This window comes from Talpa occidentalis, unplaced genomic scaffold, assembly GCF_014898055.3.
Source record: "Talpa occidentalis isolate TD23 unplaced genomic scaffold, MPIMG_talOcc4v2.1 talOcc4.16, whole genome shotgun sequence".
Taxonomy (NCBI): domain Eukaryota; kingdom Metazoa; phylum Chordata; class Mammalia; order Eulipotyphla; family Talpidae; genus Talpa; species Talpa occidentalis.
Window position 1 is genome coordinate 50,902,083 of NW_023601653.1, and position 21,280 is coordinate 50,923,362.

Here is a 21,280-nt window from a genome sequence, read left to right on the forward strand (position 1 = left end):
TCAGAGAGGTTAAAGGTCATCTTGAAGAATGTTGCCAGAGAGAGGAGCCTTAAAGTATATGATCATGAACCGCAGTAGCAAATGCTCAAGAAAGTTTTGGTAATATTGAGTCTTTCATACAGCATGGAATAAATTCATCCGTGGAGAAACCTACTAGGGTTGTAATCTGAGAGGCAGAACTTCTCCCTGGGGTGGGCAGTGCCCCTGAAGTGCTTGGTCAGCCCCAGGTTTTCAAAAGGATGAGAAGGAATCCATCTAGTGTAGAAACTGCTCATGCATGGGACCTGGGGATGGAATTTTTTTCAAAACCCCATGCGTCCAGAGTTCTTTGTCTGTAAGACAAGGCAGAGAAGGTAGACAGGTTTGTGGATGGATGATGCTGGACATTTTCAGAAGGAAAAAGGGAAGTGTCTGTCAGGGGAATTTCCATATTCTGGGTGAGTTGAGGGAAGAGATTGGATGCTAAGGTGGAGCTCTTGTTGAGAGTCTCAATCTGTGAGGGGATTTGCCTGGAGGAATTCAAAGCCCAGTGAGAGTGGGAATGGCTCAGAACTGGACAGTTGCTCTCCTACTTGGGGCCTTTCATCAAACTCTGACTACCAAGGAGAGTTTGTTTCTTTTCTTGGTTTGCGTTCATTTTGTGACTTGTCATGGAACACGGTAGGAAAAATGATTTGGGACAGATGAAATGAAATGCATTGATTGGCCTCATATACTTTGTTTCTTTGTCCTGAGCTTTGTATTGCCTATATAAAAAGAAAAAGTTAAAATCCAGGGCATCAATTTAGCCAAAGCCACCCATGTGGTCAGGAGTTTAGGGTGCTTTTGTCCCAGGTTAACCTTGATATTCATCTCAAGTGCAATTTTGAGCATGTTGTAAGCCAGGGAGAGCATCTTATCACCTACACCGCCCAGCCTTGACATTTTCTACTCGCTATTATGTTGTTCTTGCTACAGTGCCTTTGGCTAAGGTGATGTCTCATTTGACAAATATCCCCCTGCCTTTTGCCATCCCCCTACCCTCCCATATACCTCACTCACTGCATTAAATAGTTACCATGTTTGAAGACCTTGCCTTACATCTGACCTTCTTAATAAAATTGTTAAGAGCTATGGTTATTCATCTTCTCTCTCTCTCTGTATAGTGAATTCTATTCAATTCAAATCCTTCTTTTCATATTTTCCCCTCTTAGGTAGACTGTAATTTTCTTGTGATAAAGACCCTACCTTCTATTTCTTTTAGATCCAGTCCCCACACTCCAGCACCACACATGTATTAAGTCTTAATAAATGCTAAAATTGTAACTGGTGTTTTATTTTTATGTGATGACTCCAATAGTTGATATTTCAAATATGTACACGCCCAAATTTTTTTATTATTGTACTGCTACAGGTAGCAGTTTTGTAATGAAAATATTTCTCTTTCAGGTCTTCTTAATATGCTTTATTAATTCATTAATTTCAAAATATTATTTAAAACTTTTATTTTCCTTGCTTCATTTTCATGGTTCTGTGACTACTTGGTCTAAAGCCATCATTCTTAATGCTGTCATGGTAACCAGGGAGGAGTTCATAGGGGAAGGTGTTCTTTCCTTCCATTCCTGAAATGTTTTTTTGACTGTTGTAATAAGCTCTTTCTCTTTTTTCCCCCTAAAGTTAATCCCTGATAATAAAATAAGACCTTTGATGCCCTGGATTTTTACTTTTCCTTCTCATATAGGCAATATAAAGCCATGCTATAGCTGATATATGAAGCATAAGAAAAGGCATGGTAATGTTGTATATAACTTCATTTTTACTTTAATTCAGTGATTAGTAATGCAACTTATTTTGTAATCTGGTTGTGATTGAGTAGTGGTTATTTGCCTGACTCAGTCAAGCCAAGGAACTTTTTGTGGTATAAAAAAGTACGAAGGAAACATTAAAATTGAAGAATAAGTTCATTACAAGATATTGTAACATTTATGTATTATTTATTACAAAATAAATAAATTTATTAAAATGCTCTGCATGGCATAAAAATACATACTTGTGTTTATTTTAGGAATCCAACATTTTGAGTCCAGTGCAGGACGGAACAAAGAAACCTCAGATTGACAGCAACAAAAGCAATAATTACCTGATTGTGAAGGAGGTGAGCAGATATACAAAATTTTTATATGGGTTTGCATTTGCATGCCCTTTTTTTTTTTCCAACTTCTGTATTTTATCTTTTTTTTTTTTTTTTTTAAGCTAAGGTCATGTTGGTTTATGACACTAAGATTTCAAAGTACAGGGTCACACCTCTTCAGATATATGTCACCACACCCACCACCAAAGCCGCATGGTCCTCCACCATAGCCCATTGACTCTATTCCTCACCTTTCCTTCTAGTAGTCTCAATACTGCAAGCATGACAGATAATTTTTCTTATATATTAGTATTATCATTTCTTATAGTTAATGTTTTTCCTTTTCTTTTTAAAGATTTTGATTAGGCTAAGTAAACTCTGTGTACAGAACAAGAAGTGTCGGATTCAACACCAGCGACTGCTGAAAAATATGGGGGCTCATTCCGTGGTGCTGGATCTGCTGCAGATCCCTTATGAAAAGGTCATTTCTTTTTGCTTTAATTTTCTATTTTGATACAATTTCAAGTATAGCAAAGGTATAAATGATGTTTTTCCTTGTACTTTCTGAAAGTTGCAAATCTATGTCCCATTACCCTTGAGCCCCCAGTGTCTGTTTTCTGCCAACAAGGACACTCTCCTGCTGGACCCCAGTGACATTGTACAGCCAGTGACTGCTTATACCAGTAACATTTCTCCTGTGTCCTAGTCATGTCCTTTTTGACAAAAAGGTCCCTTTGGTGCAGGTTATCACGAAACTCTTGTGACCTTGACACCTTGGGTAGCAGACTAGCTCTGTTGAAAACTGCCCCTCACTTTGGGTCACCTGGTGTTTTCTCATGATTGGATTCAGTGATGCAGCTGTGGCAGGAATGCAACAGTGTGATGCTAAATTCTTCCTACCTCTTCCCCCCAGTGGCAGACGGCTTTGGTTTGCCCATTCCTGCTGAAGCCAATATCAGTCACTTGATTAGGGTGTTTTTGTGATATGGGCATGGGCCATCATTGAGTCCCTTCTCCTGTAACTGTGGTGTTGAGTATTTTACTACTGTGTTGGTATTTATAGGTTTCTTGGTTATAATGACTGGATAGTTCAGTAACAAGAAGAGAATAAGATGGAAGTTAAAGAGTGTGTTAGAAGACATTGAAATGGAAATTTCCTTCTTTTCACTCAGGAATGGAGTATTTGGTCCTGTTTATTTTTCTTGTTAGTTTTTCCTTATTTTAAACACAAGGGAATGAGCATATTGATGGCCTTAAGCTGTTTGTTTAGTGATAGAAGGCATGAACTAGAGAGCCTTAGATTAGGAAAGAAAGTAAATATTAAATTTATTCATTATGATCTACTACTCAAAACATGAGTTCATTTTGTCTCTCTGACACTGACCACATAACAAATGAACTGTCTCTACTACATAGAAAAGTTTTAGGTGGTTTCAGTGATGTAGTTAAAAGACCACATTTGAGAAAAGTATTTAGCATACCTTATGAATTTGAGACTTAATTTTCTTATTCCTATAAACAAATGACAGCAGCAGAGTGGAGAGCTTTCCTTGGGAATGATGATGAATAAGGGAAGCAACTTTGGAGTACATGTGTTAATAAAGAGGAGATAAAAAGAGATGGGAAAGAGGGGTTAGAACATAAAGATAACGGAAAAGAGAGGAGAAAATAAGAGACAAGGTCAATAGCAAAGGGATGGGAGAATAGGAGGATAGATATAGGGTGAAAAATACAGAAATGTGTACAGGGTGGGAAGAGGAATAATGCATAGAGAGAAGAGTTGACAGCATCCAGGAGGGCATGGGAACAGGAAAGGAAAAGTTAGAAGAAGCAAGAGGAGGAGAAATTGATGCCTGGAGAAGTAGAGGGCAGGAGAAATTTGAGAAAGGGGGGTATAGAAGGTGCAGTAAGAGGAGAAACAGAAAATAGAAGACACAGAAAGATCCAGACACACAGAAATGGAAGTCAAGGGGGAACATCAGAGAAGGGAGGAATGAGTGGGAAGGAAGGGTTTGCAGAGAAGAGAGAAGAATCAGGGAAGGAGGGAGGAGAGGGGAAGCTGGGGACAGAGGCAGGGGAGAAAGCTGTGCACAGAGATGTAGCCTTACAAAACTAAAAATCAAACCACTATATGTTCTAACAATTCCACTTTTGGATCTCTCCAAAGAATATGAAACCATAAACTCAAAGGATTCCATGCACCCTAGTGTGTCTTTTTGGCACTATTTACAATAGCAAAGATTATATGGAGGCAACATAAGTGCCCAGTGATTGATGAGAGATAAGTAGATACGGTGTATGCACACAAAAGAATACTATTCAGCAATAAGGAAAGATGAAATTTTGCTATTTGCAGCAAAATGGAAGGTACTCAAGGGGATTAAGCAAAGTGAAATCAGATAGAAATACTGGATGATTTCAACTACGAGTAGAAAATAAGGAAGTAAAACATGAACGAAACAAGACAAAACAAACAAAACAAAAATAAACTAGTGAACCTTGGTAACAGAATAAGGCTGTCCACAGAGAAGAGGGTGGAGTAGAGATTGGGTGTTGGCAGGGAGGGCCTGTGATGAATGGTGGTGGGTGTTTTCATTTTTGTTTTTCTCTTGCTTGCTTTTTCCCCTTTAGAATAAAAAAAAGAATAAATAAAATTTAAGCAAAAGAATAAATAAATAAAAGTTAAGCAATAAAAAAGAGTAAATAAATGAAAGTTCAGGGGAACATTTAGTAGAAAGGCAAATGATAATGAAACAATGAGAATGTTTCAAGAGTGGAGAACAGATAGAGGAGGAAAGTAAAGGGAAGGTGAAAGACATCTAGAATTCAGGGAGGCAGCAAGGTAGCTGGGAGAGATGAAGAATCATTAAGGACACAGAAAGTGGAACAAAAAACAGCAAACTCGCTTGTGATACTTTGATAATATTTTGGTGGTAGTAAGTTTGTTTCTCTGTGTCTCCCACCAAATTTTACTTACAGAATGATGAAAAGATGAATGAAGTGATGCATCTGGCCCATACATTCCTGCAGAATTTCTGTCGTGGAAATCCACAGAATCAAGTTCTCCTTCATAAACATCTGAATTTGTTTTTAACACCTGGTGTGAGTATTTTAATGACCACTGATATTTACAGTAATGTGCCCATCAGGGGGGTTTTAGCAGCACCGAAACACCTTATCTTTGTTCATTTTAGGGGTTCTGAGATATTCACATCTCTAGAAGTGAATATCTTTTATTTCCATTGAGGGAACTTATACAGAAACTTGAAATATAACACAAATTTTACTGGAAATGATAGCTGCACTTACATATCTACAGTTTAATGTTAGGAATAAGATGCAGTAGATCAATGAATTAACTAGAAGGCCTCGAGCAAAGTACATATGGGAAACCAAAAGGTGGAGTGCATCTGCTCCTTAAGCTGTGTTTCATCACATTTTAGGGAAGAGTTAACTCCGAGTAATAGATAATTAAATGAATCTCAAGAATTCTGTTGTGACATGTTGACCTTTATGATGAGAAGCTCACTTTTATAGAGGCCGATTTTTAACGAGGCACACCTGAGACACATATGTTTTCCTGCAGTATTTCTTCAGTAATTTTCAAATTCATGTAAACCCCGTGTCATTTAATAATTAGTTCAGAGGCCTACCCAAAATTATTGTTTTGACATCAGATTTCCTCTTTGGAAAAAAAAAAAAGTCCTTGGCTAAATACCAAAAATGAAAATCAGCATCTTTTCTCAACTAAATTTTCTATGAGCTCAGTTCCCTCTTTGTGCTGAGTGACGGCACTGCTCGCGCAGGGAAGCTCACTGTGGCTGCGTGATAGAAAACTATCCTGCAGGCTGGAAAGGGGATCTCGGGGCGGTGGAGTAGAGATTGGGTGTTGGCAAGTGACCCGGGCGGCTCCTCTGCGCAGCTCCTGGAGGCCGAGACCATGCGGCACATCTTCATGAACAATTACCACCTGTGCAGCGAGATCAGCGAGCGCGCCGTGCAGCACTTCGTGCGCTGCGTGGAGACGCACGGCCGCCACGTGGAGTACCTGCGATTTCTGCAGACCATCGTGAAGGCGGATGGTAAATACGTGAAGAAATGCCAGGATATGGTGATGACGGAGGTATGTTGTCCATCGCGTCTCCCTTGTCTGGCCTCAACAGTGCGCCCAAATGCGTGTTTGCATTTAACTTAGAGTGAAAAATATCCATGACCACATAACTCGGGAAAAGAATCACGGGCACTTAAGCACAGAAGTGTTTTGCTTTAATCTAATGGAGCAACTTATCATTGATTGATTTTATCATTTTCTAAGAGTTTGTTTTTCTTTTTGGAAGAAGAGCAACGCCATGTAATTTCACTCCTCTGTGGAAGGTAAGGAAACAACAAAGGAGTAAACAAAACAAAACAAAAACAAACTGTGCCATTAGGCTATAAGGACAAAATAGTAGTGGTGACCAGAGAGAGGGAGGCTGGGGCTGTGGGTAAAAGGGGTTGGTTATGGAGGATGGGAACTGGTCTGTGGGGAATGAAGGAGGTGGATACCAATGCTTCTGGACAGGGCCCTGTGCAGAAACCAATGTAATGTTATCAACCAGTGTGACCCGATAAAGAAAGCACATAGAGGAGGGGGAATGAAAAATAATAATTTTTTAATTTGTCATAGAGGTAACAAATCATCAACCCTCCCCCCACCCACCCTGCCCCCCCAAAAAAAAGAATTTGTATATGTCAAAGTATTTTCAATAATGGATAAAATCCTATGATATGATAAGTTAGTCTCATGACACCATGTAGAATAAAAGCAGCAATGTTTGAAATTTTTAACTTTTCAATAATCTACCAAAGATGGAGGAAACTCTGCCTTTCCAGTGCCTTTATTGCTCTGCCTGAAATACAGAATGGGTGTTCTCTGCTATTTGTCAAAGGCTGTAAAGGTAATTACATTAACAGAAAGTACCCATCAGTGATTTATAAGTTGTAGAAACTTGGCTATTTAGGGTAAGTTTAAAATTTAAGGAAAACAAATGTTTGACATTAGGTGAGGTTGACAGTAAGTCAGCTACTAGGAAGCAGTACTACTCGGCAGCACTGGGGAATCTTTGAGCCAGTCTTTGAGCTTTGCTCTTTGACCTATGGTTCTCAGGAGGAAGGTAGGACTGCAATCACCTTTTAGATATGACTATGAAACAGTAGGTTATATTTACTTGAGGGGTTTCACAATTCTACATCTGAAATTTGGGAATGGGGATGATTTCTATATTGATACAATAAGAGAATATGTGTCGCAGAGAAACCTAAAACTTAATTCAACTGAAAGCCTTGGACTTTTTTGAGATGTGTATTTTTGTGTTTATTCCCTTTCTTTTTTTACTGAGGTTACATTGGCTTACAACAATGTATCTGATTTATAGATATAGGCTCACACCTTCCAGGAGTTGCTACCACCCCCCCACACACCAAGACACCCACAGTCCTCCACCATAGTCCATGGGGACTGCTTCTCCCCCTCTTCTGGTAGCCTCAGTTTTATAGTCAGATTTCCAAAGCCTTGAATTTTTATTTATTTATTTTTTAAAGATTTATTTATTTATTTATACAAGCACTGGGTACAATCAGAAGCACGGGAGGGTGAGAGAATTCACCAGAGGCAGAGCGGGGAACAGAACAGGCAGACTGATGAAGTACACTGCTGAGGGGAGCAGCAGGCACAGCAGGAGAGGTTTGCACGCCATGCGGGACCCTCGCCGGTGGCCGGGATCAAACTGGTGCTGCAGAGGCTGTGCACAGCTTTGCAGCCCAGTGCTCAACCACTGTGCCACCAGGGGAGGCCCAGCCTTGAATTTTAAATGTAAATTATTTTAAGGAACATGTTAAGCTTGTGAAATTTACCTTTTTCTTACCTAAATTTATATCCACATTAGTCCTTAACGAGACATGTGAGAATGAATTTCATTTTGTAGTATGACCCCCAACAAAAGAATTAAAATGGGAAAGAAGCAAATATTTAAGTTAGTCTCATGACACCAGGTGAGGTGTCTATGGAAAAAAAAATACTGCTAATATTTTTACACATATGTATATTCTCTTTCAATAAAATTTTCAAAGTAAGTCAATTAATTTGCATAAAGTTTAAATAGGTTAACAATTTAAATAAAACAATGAAAAAATTATAAAAAGCTATGTAACCTACCAAAATATTTCTCCCTGGGGTTAGCAAATTAGTACTGGTAATAGGTAGAAAATAAGTCATTGTGCTTTTGAGCAATAAAATTGCCACCTGCTGAAATTCTCCACTAAAATTATATAAACTAAACAGGAAGGAAAATTTATGTCCTGAAGCCCCCGCCTATTCATTTCTCTTTTTCCTGTTTTTTTTTTTTTTTTTTTTTTTTAAGGTCTCTCTCTATTCCTCACATCTCTGCTTTTACCTCTGTCCTCTGTGGATGCCCAGGGCACATGGAATTTCCAGATTTCTGTAGAGTTGCATGTGGTTCAATGTGCTTGCTTGTTCAGTCACTATAGGAAAGATGGGGCTATTTTATTCTGCTTTAGTGAAATTAGACTTAGGAACATTCTCATGCTTTGGCAGCAGAGTCTTCCAGCTGAAGTAGAGGGAAAGGGTTTTATGTTGTTGCAGGTTTAATTTTCTGGGTAGCTGCTCACTGATAAATAATCCATTCTTATCTATGTGACTCAATAATTTTGGGCACCTAATGCTGAGAGCATTTGCTCAGCACATGACCAGTGCCTTTCTACTTTCCTGCCTTGGTATTGTTCTGTTTTTACGACATTAACTCTCTTTTTACAGAGATGCTTGTGTTCTTAAAGCACGTTAGTCTCATGACACCAGGTGAAGAGTCTATGGAAAAAAATATTGTTAATATTTTTGCACATATGTATACTGGAAATAACAGCTGGATGAACACTTGGGGTGCTCTGTTCTCTCATCATTTCAGTTGATCAATGGGGGTGAAGATGTGCTGATATTTTACAATGATCGAGCATCGTTTCCCATCCTGCGCCATATGATGTGTTCAGAGAGAGACCGGGGGGATGAGAGTGGCCCCTTAGCCTACCACATCACACTTGTGGAGCTGCTGGCTGCATGCACAGAGGGCAAGAATGTCTACACTGAAATCAAGTGCAACTCCCTGCTGCCCCTGGACGACATAGTGAGGGTAGTGACCCACGATGACTGCATCCCCGAGGTAAGCCTGGCCAAGATCAATTTTTTTTAAGTGTGGAAGAACCAGAGGTACCCATACTTGTTTTTATAATGAGGCTATATATTTTGCCAAGGCAATGTAGTTAGCTGGATAATTAGAAATACTGAAAAGAGCAAGTTTACCTTTTTAGTTCCACAGGAAGGTATGAAAGACGATACACCATTTTAAAGAATAGCCACTGTTGGTTTACTGCAAGCTAGTCCACAGGAGGGTGCAATTCTGAGTATGGCAGTTTGTTCACACCGGAAGGTGGGTGTGGGGCCCCTCCTGTGTTCCCAAACATCACACAGATGCTTTGTGAACAGCTTATTGGCCTTGACAGGAACAGCTAGGGTAGTGCCTCGGGGTTGGGTCTTATTATAGGTCTACCTCGCTTTGTGGAATAGCTACCTCTTGAAAATACAGACATGCTTTTGGCTCTGTTCAAACATTACCTGTTGTTTGGCTCTGTTCAAACATGCTTTTGGCTCTGTTCAAACACCACCTATTGTTTGGCTCTGTTCAAACATCACAAACATCATCCCATGTCCTAGTTTAGCTCTGAGGAGAGGAAAAGAGCTCGTTAGGAACTGGTTGTCAGTGGGATTAGTGAGACTTACAGTACATTGTAATAATTTCTTTTTTGCTGTGGTAGGTGTTTTAGTGTATCATGAATGTGTGACACATTGCCTATCCTATGATGTGAAACCAGATATCTAAATCACAGTAACTTGCAAAGGTGTCAGTTTAGGTTAGCCTTCAAAGATAGACTTCAAAGTGTATTTTTTGTGGAATTATTGATGTCGCCAAACAGGGATGCTTCATGCCTTGATTGGTTTGAAATAAGATGGCAGAGAGAGAGGCGTGTTGTAGTCATTGGACCCTGGCTCTGTCCGCATTCGACAGGCGGGGACGCTCACCACTATACTAACGAGGAAGTCTTTGTCGCATTTGAAGTCTTGATTCTGTCTACACTGCTGCGCATGTGTGGCTCCCTCTGACATCACCACCCCTACCTCATCCTTCACCTGCTTTGCTCCTCCGGATCCTTGGATCTCAAGTCAAGCCTTGCTTCTTCAAGGAAGACTGCCTGGTCTCCTTAAGAGAGTCTCTAAGAGCCTGCCATTTGAAATTGATGTTTGAGTTTTATTAGTTGGCAAAAGTCTGCAACCCTCACATCTTTTCCCAAGACAATAAGCTTGATGATGGAAAAAGTAGATCTGTTTCTGCTCATCATTACATCATCTAAGCCAGAAGATATATTTTGTAAGTGTATTTTCAATGAAGGAAAGAATGAGTCAGAATCCTGGGTCTGTTACCTCCTAGCTATGTGTCCGACTTCAGTGGGTGACTTTTGCTTACCTTCAATTTCCGCAATTTTAAAGTGAAAAAATTCTAGTGTGTACCTAGTAGGATTGTTGGAGGGTTAAATGAAATATCCCCTACAAAGTGCTGGAGGTGCCTGGTGAGGAATAAATACTGGTTGTTGTGAAGGTGACGTTCATCCTCACCGAGTGGCTCAGCGGTCTCCTTCCCTGGTCCTTGAAACCATTTCCCCATCACTGCAGGGTCTAGACCTCAGCCAACCAGACATAAGTTAAGGGGAAGGTAGCTGCCTGTGAGTTCCTCATGGTTCTATGTGTGCGGGGCGATTCATCAATTTTTCACTAAGGACGAAAGGGAGAGAGTAAGGGAGGAAGGAAAGAAAGAGAAGAAAATGAAAAACACAAACCATCATCCTACCCACTGCAGAAATGGTGTATGTTGGTGAGACTCATCCCTGTCCTTCATGCAGATTTTTGCTAAAGCTGGAATTTGTCTGTGTCTTAAAATAATATGTTTGTGTAGGTGTAAACTGTGATCCATTTCTTCTCAAAGAAGTAGTGATTAAATATTTTTGAATGACAACAAAGTGCTATTTAGTTAACACATTTAAACATTCTGTTAGGATTCTGTTGGTAGCAAGGAACAGAAGCCTAACTCAACTAGTCTAAATTAAAAAGGAAACTTTATTGGCTCTTGGACTTGGGAATTTGAAGGATAATTTTAGGTTCAGATCGATCCTGAGGGTCAAGCAATGACAGATGCATTCCCTCTCTCATTCCCTTCTTCTTTGTGGTTTTGCCACTCTCCCTTCTGAGCATAATTCTTTTCCAGACACCTGGAGAAGATGCCTTCTTCTTGGAGTTTGGGTTTATCTTGTTCCATTTTAGCAATAAGGGGGTGGGGGGAGTGGGAGAGGAGAGGGAGCACTTTTGAGCCCTCATGTCTCAGAGTGCCTTGGTTTGAGTGAAGGAATCATTCTCGCACCTGCCCTGGGCCCTCGGGGCTGGAGTACTAGGTTATGTGTCCATCCCCGGGCCAGGGGTGGAGAGTCTTAGAAAACCAAGGGAAATGGGCCTGCCCTCCAGGTGGACACAAGACTTACTTCAGTCTACTAGAACTCACAGATTTTATTGAGCCTTTCGTAATTGATATTTGAAAATGAACAATAAACAAACTTTTGTATTTGAAATTCGTGCAGGTTAAAATTGCTTATGTGAACTTCGTTAATCATTGCTATGTCGATACTGAAGTAGAAATGAAAGAAATCTACACAAGTAACCACATTTGGAAATTATTTGAGAACTTCTTGGTGGACATGGCAAGGGTAAGTTACGTTTTGAACATTAACTACTAATGTAGTAAGATGGTGGAGATACACATTGACTCAACAGTAACAGCATCTGGATGAAAACTAGCAGTTAAACCTTTGATTTAATTCATTACATTTGCAAAGTTCAGATGTGATTCACAAGATTGTACATGACCCTGTGCAGAGTATATAGGAACAGAAAGTGTTGTTCTGTCATGGATGGAATTTTAGTGGCCTTTTTACAGTAGACGTGTGCAGAGGGCAATTTATATTCAACCTCATATAATCAGTTTAATCACACCATGGATGGAAGAGCTCTCAAGAGTCTTGCCTGTGGCCTTGGCACGGACCAGTTCCTGATGGAGCCACTCAGCACTTAGCATTGCTCCCCAATGTCTGTTTCAGGGTCTTCTTCAGATGCATACTCCAGTAGCTGACTCACCTGGTGTTTCCATAATGCCTGTCAGAATATATTCTGCTTTTTACTGAGTGTATTTCTTCTTGTTTGGCTTCTTTGGGGGCATTCGGGAGGACATATGAAGCTGGTTGGAATTTTGTAGTTATTATCCAGCAAATATCTTTTTCCCTGATAATACAAAGTAAATGAATGAACCAAGAAAGGAAGGAAGGAATCTTTTTTTTTTTTAAAGATTCCTTTTTTTTTAAAGATTTATTTATCCATGCATACAAGAACCGGAGTATAAGCCAGATGTGCCGGAGGGTGAGAGGATTCACCAGAGACAGAGCAGGGAACAGAACAGATAGATTGACCGAAATACACTGGTGAGGGAAGCAGCGGGCGAGACATGAGAGGTCTGCTGCACCATGTGGGTATCTCGCCATCCAGCCAGGATCGAACCTGCGCTGCAGAGGCTGTGGACAGCTTCACAGCTGCGCTTAACCACCTGCACCACCAGGGGAGGCCCAGGAAGGAATCATCTTGACAAGCAGCACTTAATTTTAGTTAGCACTTCTGGCCTTTTTTCCCCTAACACAGTGAGTTATCATCAGGTCCAGAGTCTATATTTTGACATTGTTCATCTTTTTTAGTTTTCCCATTAAGTTACGGGACCTGATGTTCAAACAAGTGCTTCACCAATAGAAGGCAGTGTACATGTCACTCTTGAGGCCGCTTAAGAATTGTGCAGGCCCATCCCAGTCCTCTGGCTTCCTGCGTTTCTCAGCCCTGGCCGCTGTGCATGAACCTCCTTTGAGTGTTTTTGGAGGAGAGGGATTTGCGAGAGTTTCTTTTCCACTGGATTACAGATGTGTGCTCACTGTTCCCCAAGAGCTTTCCTCCAACCTTTCTGGAAGGAGATATGGCCGTGGAGATCCAATAAACATTGACTTGACTGTAGACCAGACATTCAAAAACAGTCTTGGCAAACATGTCAGTCCTGTCCAGGAACTCTTGTTCACTCAAAGTTTGCAGGTGAAAATGCTTTTTGCCTTTGGTGTGATGCAGTGAGCGCTGTCTCCACTGTGTCCAGGCCAGCGTGAAGCAGTGTGGCCACTGCTTTACTACCTGCTGTAGAACTAAAAGCCACACATTACTTGTCTCAGGTAGACCTGCCCCTGTGCAGAAATCATTCTGTTTTATCGGGACTCGTGTGACACTCATATTTACCCCCCAGACCTTGGGGGGGGGGGCTGCAGATCTGAAGGGCTGTGAGTATCTCCAGAGACCTTGAAGTCAGTGATGGTTTCTGTGCCAATGACTGTGCTATAAAAGGACACGTGAGGGAAGATATTAAAAAGATTATAGCTGTTTAACTGATTTCCATGGTGCTACAGACTAAGGACAAACTTGAAAAAGACCAAGGTCACAGTCTAGGCAGCATGAGCTGTAAAGCTAAAAGGATTTTTATTTTTTAAACCAAACAGAAGGCTGATCATCACTGCCAGTGGAAACTGCCTTGGAAACACTGTCCATAGGTGTGTTCATAGGGCTAAGGTATATAAGGGCTTTAAAAACAATTACACATGTAGAAAGAAGTTTTCATTTACCTTGATTTAGTAGACAATGTTATTTTTACATGAAGGCTAGACAATTTCAAGATCTTACTGGTCTGTTCACTCTTGTCCAGCCTCATCCACTTAGCTCCACTGCCAAAACTACTTTCCTCTTTTTTTCTGGTTTCCCTCTTGTTTACCTATAAAAGCAGCAGCCCCCTTACCTCCTCATCAAAGATGCCATGAACCCTTCCTATAGAAAGGGAGGGTCAGGAAGCCTGACTGTTCCATTTCTGCCCTTTTCTTTTTCCCCTTGAGGTGACATTAAGGAAGCACCATATACTTTCAAATTCAAGTTACAAAAATTGGTTAACTAAGTAGAAGATGGCCTGCAGTTGAGAGGAGCAGTAGTCCTTGACATTGTGGGAGTGTCTGAATTATCTGGAGGGTTGTTAAAGCATAGGTGGTTTGTCCCCCCACCCCCGCCCGTCCCTCAGAGTTTCTGCAGTACACATTAGCTTCCTTTTGAAGATGTCCCCAATTTTGCTATCAGTTTCAAGATTCTGTATGACCAGCACTGCTCTGTGTGACGTGCTGCGGGATGAAATTTGACCCAAAAGTGACTTGGAGGTGCAGCTAACAGAGTTGGGTGGTGGTCCTGGCCATTTTCACTTCCACCGCTTGAGCTATTTTCTCCTTTCACTCACTTACCAAATGGTGAGTGATGGAGTAAAGGGGTAATGTGTATGTTCCTAGAAATGTACTTTCCAAGTTCTTTAATTTGGCAGAATTGGAGAGTTTTCTTTTGCTTGATTATTTGATTCCATAATTTCCTTGGCTTTCTTACATTGATAAAGTCCCTGAAAAGTCTCATTTTGTAGGGTTCTTTGTATATGGCCATATTGGTAGCATCTCAGGGAAGTGAAGAAACAAAGTATTCCGTAATCTTCATGTGTTCTCTTTCATTTCTCTCTCTTTTTTTTTAAAGTTTGATTTATTTATACAAGCGCTGGGGTACAGCCCATAGGCGCGGGAGGGTGAGAGAATTCAGCAGAGACAGAGAGGGGAGCAGAACAGGCAGATGGACCGAAAACACTGCTGAGGGGAGCAGTGGGTAAGACAGGTGTCTGCTGCACCCTGAGGTTATCTCCCTGGCCAGCTGGGAATCGAACCCACGCTGCAGAGGCTGGGACAGCTTCGCAGAGCTGTGCTCAACCTGCTGTGCCACCAGGGAGGCCTCTCTTTCATTTCTTAATGTTCATGCTGAATTATAGTGGTGGTACCATGTGGCGTGAATATGCATATCCCCACTTGTGAATACTGGAGTGTGTCAGACTCAGGCCTTTGCCTTGCTCCTCTCTCTGTCTGCAGCCTCTTTGCTGACCTCATCGTCTAAGGCCAGGCAATCCCTTGATCCTGCCTTACATGTGTACCTGCCTCCACAACATCTCCACTCTGCTGTCAGGCCTCCTTGTGCACTCCCATGCCCAGCGGCAAAAGAATTCCTTGTCAAGTCTTTGATATCTCAGTAAATGACAATTTTACTATTTAATCCAGGCATTCAGGCCAAAATAAAAAAATTTCATAAGTGTAAATCTTACTTTCTTACACTGTTTCCCATCTTTAGCAAAGTCTGTAAGCACTCATCGGAAAAGACTCAGAATCTGACTGCCTCTGAGCGCTTGTATCACTACCCGCTCAGGGGTATCATTAATTCTCAAAATCTGGATTATTGCAGTTATCTCACCCATTTTCCTGCTTTCACTCTGTCCTCTCTCTCTCTCTTCTCCAAATAGCAGCCATATGATGGGGAACAGATGAAGAAGATGTGGGTCCAGGTCACTCCTCTGCTCAGTTTCTCTTGGAGTAAAGCCCCTACATGATTTTACTTCTCCCCTGTCTCCCCCATTTCCTTCCCCGGCCCTTTTGTTCTCCCCTAGTGAGTGTTCTGTCCACCTTGTGGTGCAGACACTGTCTGTCTGTAGCACCTTTGCATTTGTGCAGGGTGTTCATCCCCCAGCTATGCCTATGGCTTCTTTCCTCTCTTTCCAGGTTGCTGCTTAAGCATTTCAGAGGGGCCTCCACTGGTCTCCATGGGTAAAGCTGCAACCTCTTCCCTCTGCGCTCCCTTCACTGGCTTCATTTTCTTCGTAGAACTTAACCCCACCTGACATTCTGGTGTGTTTGTTTTTGTTTCTACCGCAGCAAAGGAAGGCAGGGATTTTGTCTGTTGGGTTCACTGCCATGACCCGACCTCGACTTGGTCCACACATAAGGGATACTTGTACAAACTTGTGGAATAAATGCATGAATAAATAGTGTCTGAAGTTAAAAATATTTAAGGAATGAATTTCTAAATATTCTCAGTGTGGTCTTAGCATAGATGCAAGTGAGCATATCAACGCAATGAAATGAATAGCCAGAAGCAGGGTTTGAGATATGCAAGAGATAAACACGCAATGAAGAATTTATCACTTCTTGGTAGGGAAGCTATTGGTTATTTATTTCCAGGAATCAACAAGCATTTTCTGTAAAGAGCACGATAGTTTCTGTTTCAACTTTTCATGCCACTGTCACATCTGGTGTAGCAGTTACGGGGCAAAAGAGCCACAAGTTAAATGTAAATGAATGCACATGGTTAGATCTGACCCATAGACCATAGATCTGCCCCTGGATTATTAAATTAATAATATATTCTTGTGTATATACAGTATGTATGATTCATTATATTTATAATAATATAAACTCCACTAGGTTAGTGATTGTTACATATTCTCTTTACTGACGGAGTGATCCCAGTTACATAGAACATTCTTAACATGGAATAGCCATTCAACAAAAAATTGTTGATTTGAACTAAATCAAAATAACATTTGAGGGCACTGATTATTTATTGTAAAATAAACTCAGCTCTTAAACTCATGTCATATAATACTGTAAATTGCAATAGATATAGGGATAAATGTGAAATGGTAAAAATGGATGGAAATGTTGGTGTATATCTGTCTTTAGATAAGAATGCTCTTTCTTAAACATAGAAGCAGTGGATGAAATGAGTTAAGAAAAAAAAAGACATTTCTCTATTTAAAAGTTTAAATAGAAAAATTTGTTTCAAAATTTAAAACTTAAGTAAATAAAACATCATAAAAATGTAAGAGCATCAAAATAGAAAGTTACTGCACATTTAAAAAATGCTAATAACCTTTATTAGCATTAATTAATTAGCATTTATTAATCTATAAGATGTCTGCAGATATATCGGTACAAATAAGATCCAATTTCCTACCATCCATTCTTGTTGGAAGAGTAAAAAGATAAAAGCACAAAGGTAATATTAAATGTTGGTTTACATACCTTACTGAGAGAGTAAACTTATGCCACATTTCTGAAAGCATTTTGATAATACATTTAAAAGTCTTTCTGTCTTTTCAATGTGTCAAATAGTTTGTCTTCCAAGAATTTGTCCTCAGGAAATAATTAGAAATGATATCAAGGATTTATAGTCAAAGAAGTTCAACATACTTTTATAATAATACAGTGGGAAATAATTTAAATATTTAATGATAGTGAAATAGTTCATTAAATTATGATACAAGATTGATGTTATAGTCACCAAGGTTATATTTAATAACTGTACATAATGTACATATTATTCAGGTTTCATTTGAAAATGGTTTAGAGGGATTGAACCATCTGTAGATGACAAATTACGAGCATTAATTGACTACTTGAAGAGTGTCCTGCCTCATTAGCAGTGTCAGAAATGCAAAATAAAATAACTTTTAGGCAACATTAAATAGAGAAATATGATAATATGCAGAGATAGCAGCCGTTCCAGCAGGATGCAGGGGGGCATGCTGCAGATACCTAAGCGGGTTAAAGGGAGCAAGGAGAGACGGGAGCACCCAGGAAGCACCCAGCAAATGGACTGTGCAGAGCTGTTTCCACAGACCTGTAGGAGAAAGGGGAGCATCAGGTTACTCCTGGAGGAGCAGCACCCAGAGCCATAGACACTGCTGAGCTTTTATAAGGAGAGGGAGAGGGGACCAAGCAGAGTCCGAGCAGGTACCTGACTTCTTTGCTTGAGCTCTGGTCTCCTGCCACAGCCTCCTGCAAGCTGAACCCAAACAGAGCCCGGGCACTAGTTGGTGGTAATGAGGGCACAGCCTACGTACCCAGACAGGTTGTTGATAGCATTGCCAATTTATTATTTTAGAGGATCAGTCCCACGAATAGTCTAAAACTGTATACCCACATCTGGTGATTCCTTTTTAGGTGAAATATATCCAAAAAATCTGAAAGCTAAAATAGCAGTTTTGCACAATTCTTTATAATAGCAAAAAATAAAAAAAAAGAAATTATGTAAAAGACTAACAAAAAGGAAGTAACTAAGAAAACACTAAAATGATTTGTATTTTTGGTTGTATGCATTTCAGCTCATTCCAAAAATGAATTAAAGCTTGATGATGCATTAAGATGGTAGAATAAATATAGCCTCTAAAAACAAGTGTTTAGATAATGATGTACAGTGGAATGTCTTAGGGGAAATAGTGGTATGTAAATAATATGTACAAATAGATCAAAATTTGAAAAGAATGGGTATTACACATAAAAAGTGAACTAAGTGTGATGTAATTTTATTTGAGTCAGATTCAGTCTTTATTAGAAAGAGGTGGACAGAGTGGGGAGCAGAACAGGCAAATCTACTCACATACACTACTGAGGGGAGCAGTGGGTGAGGCAGGAGAAGTCTGCTGTGCCATGTGGGTTAGCTGCCTGGCTGGGGATCGAACTGGTACCACAGTGGCTGGCAATAGGTTGATAACATGGAGACTTTAACTCCTGTGCCACTACGGAGGCCCTGTTTTGAAGATTTTAATAAGACAAGTGGCTGCTTACAGCTTGTCTCTGCATGTTATCAGAGGATGCAAAGCTCTGGAGGTGAATATGTAACCCATCTGTGGCAGGAAAAGCATTTTGAAAAATTACAAGAATTTCTTGTACAAGTGAATTGAGGAAGAGGTTCCACATAGCTTTGTAAATAGAGACTTATCTTTCCCCAGGATTTTGAGGAAAGTCTTTATCTCAAAATAGATTTCATTTTTTAATCAATGACTAAAGCAGATTTCTGGGTGGTTCTTTAGCAAAGGTGCAGGTGCAGGTAGTGCACTGTGATTGCATCATGGCTCCAGAGGGTACCACACCATTGTGTGAATGTCACTGGGTGCCAGGGTTATTTGGGCTGCTTAGGGCAAGGCTAGTCTGCTGCCTATTCAATTCAACTTCAGTATGTTTTCATCTGACATAACAGAAAATTCCCTTCACAAGCCAGTGCTGGAAAGATAGTAAACTAAATAAAACCGGCTTCCTATCTGTCATGGGAAAATCAATTTGACATTAGTTTCATGCTCACAACAGATTTTATTTATTTATTTTTTATTATTTTTTTAAAGATTTATTTTTTTTAATACAAGAACCGGGGTACAGGCCACATGTGTGAGAGAGTAAGAGGATTCACCAGAGACAGAGCTGGGTACAGAACAGGCAGACCGACAAAATACACTGCTGAGGGGAGCAGTGGGTGAGACAGGAGAGATCTACTCACCATGTGGGTTGCTCCGAGACTGGCGGGAATTGAACCGGCACAGCAGAGGCTGTGGACAACTTCACAGTGTGGCACTCAACTGCCTGTGCCACCAGGGAGGCCCCCACAATAGATTTTAATCCTAGGTTAGATGTTCCACTAATATAGGTAATATTAAGCTAAAACAAAAGGAGTCATTTCTTATTCTTTTGAGTTGTTTCCTTTTAAAAATAATTGATTCACAAATATTAATTGACTATCTTGTGTATGCCAGACTCTACGTTACATGCTGGGGCAGTAACTAAATGATGACATAGTTTATTTCCTTTCGTTGCCTGTTCTTTATAATAATCTAAATTTTAACACCTGACAGGAAGGTGTTTTTTTTTAAAGACTTATTTATTTATGCATACAAGAGCTGGGGTGTAGGCCAGAGGTGCAGGGATGAGAGGATTCACCAGAGACACAGTGAGGAGCAGAACAGGCACACTGCTGAGGGGAGCAGTGGATGAGACAGGAGAGGTCTGCTGCGCCATGTGGGTTAGCTCTGTGGCAAGGGATTGAACTTGTGCTGCAGTGGCTGTGGATAGGTTCATAGTGCTGAGACTTAACTGCTTGCACCACCAGGAAGGAGGCCCCAGGCAGGTATTTTTTAACAGATAAGAAAAAAAGTGAGTCACCCAATGAGACGTGACCGAGAAGCAAAGCAAACCTTCTGCTTTTCTTCTGTCTGCCTTCACCAAATGCTTTCCAATTTTGGCAATTGATTTCCAAGCCAAAAACATTGGGGCATACATTTGATATCTTTTGTAATATTTTGTATATGAAAGGTTTTAAAGCAATATCTAAGTACTTTAGATAGCTTCTTTTGATTAATCACCTTATTGAAAAGAAAGAAATTACAGAAATTTGCCCTCCATAACTTTTGGATTATCTAAAAACATCTGGAGCACTGGCCCCATATTTACCCTCCATAAGTCTGAATATTTTGGCTTTCTTACTCTGTCCCAGTTTCTCAATCTTTTTTCATCTTGTGGGCCCCTCCCACTTCTTTTTTTTTCTTCTTCTCCATGTTTCTTGTCTTTTCATCAACCAATTGTTTTTCATTTGCTTTTAATCTTTTACCATAGCACTTGCAATTGGACTTTCCTGACATATTTGGAAATTTGCAGTTTGTTTAGCAAGATGACCAATTTCTGTCCCATTTAATCACATATAAAGGTCAAAATCTGTGTTTTTTCCTGATTTATGCTCAGCTACTTGCTTAGGTTACTCTGAAAAGAAAGCACACACACACACACAGATTCCCACAGGGGCTGTGAGCAAGAGAGACAGAGGTATTGGAAGGATTTTATCTTTTGCTTTCTTCTCAAGGTGTTTTCTGGATCTGTAGCACCTAGCTTGGCCATGTGTTCTGAGTGAAAATGTGTAGGGATATAAACCACCAGTAATTACAGTCGCGCACGTACTACTAATGGTTTCCTCTTCGATTTTCTCATATTGAATGGAAAAGTGTTTCCCAACAAAACCGAGCTTGGGGACGGAGGGAGAAGGTCATTGTGCAAGAGTAAGGAGAAGCAGAGCAGGAAGAAAGGGCTGGGATCTGAGAAAGAACTCTGGCCCAAGGATGGATTTAAAGGAGAAACTTCTGTGGAGAGATACAATTTGAATGGGTGTTAGGTTGAAATGTTTCTATTCAGAGCACCTTTAAAATGCAGAAGACAGGTTTGTAAACAACCACTTGGGATCATTTTGGAAGGTTCCATTAGGCAGTCACAGTTTGAAGGTGG

The 21,280-nt window shown here is 40.3% G+C and overlaps 1 protein-coding gene across 2 annotated transcripts in view; it reads left to right on the plus strand.

Moving 5' to 3' along the window:
• ITPR2 (inositol 1,4,5-trisphosphate receptor type 2) overlaps positions 1-21,280 on the plus strand; it is a 450,075-nt gene that overhangs the window by 195,410 nt on the left and 233,385 nt on the right. For both annotated transcript variants that reach the window (XM_037514200.2, XM_054696343.1), the window contains exons 27-32: positions 2,045-2,134; positions 2,466-2,591; positions 5,090-5,212; positions 6,033-6,233; positions 9,070-9,321; positions 11,843-11,968. In XM_037514200.2, coding sequence (XP_037370097.1) covers positions 2,045-2,134; positions 2,466-2,591; positions 5,090-5,212; positions 6,033-6,233; positions 9,070-9,321; positions 11,843-11,968 — 918 coding nt within the window. The remainder of the gene's footprint in view (positions 1-2,044; positions 2,135-2,465; positions 2,592-5,089; positions 5,213-6,032; positions 6,234-9,069; positions 9,322-11,842; positions 11,969-21,280) is intronic.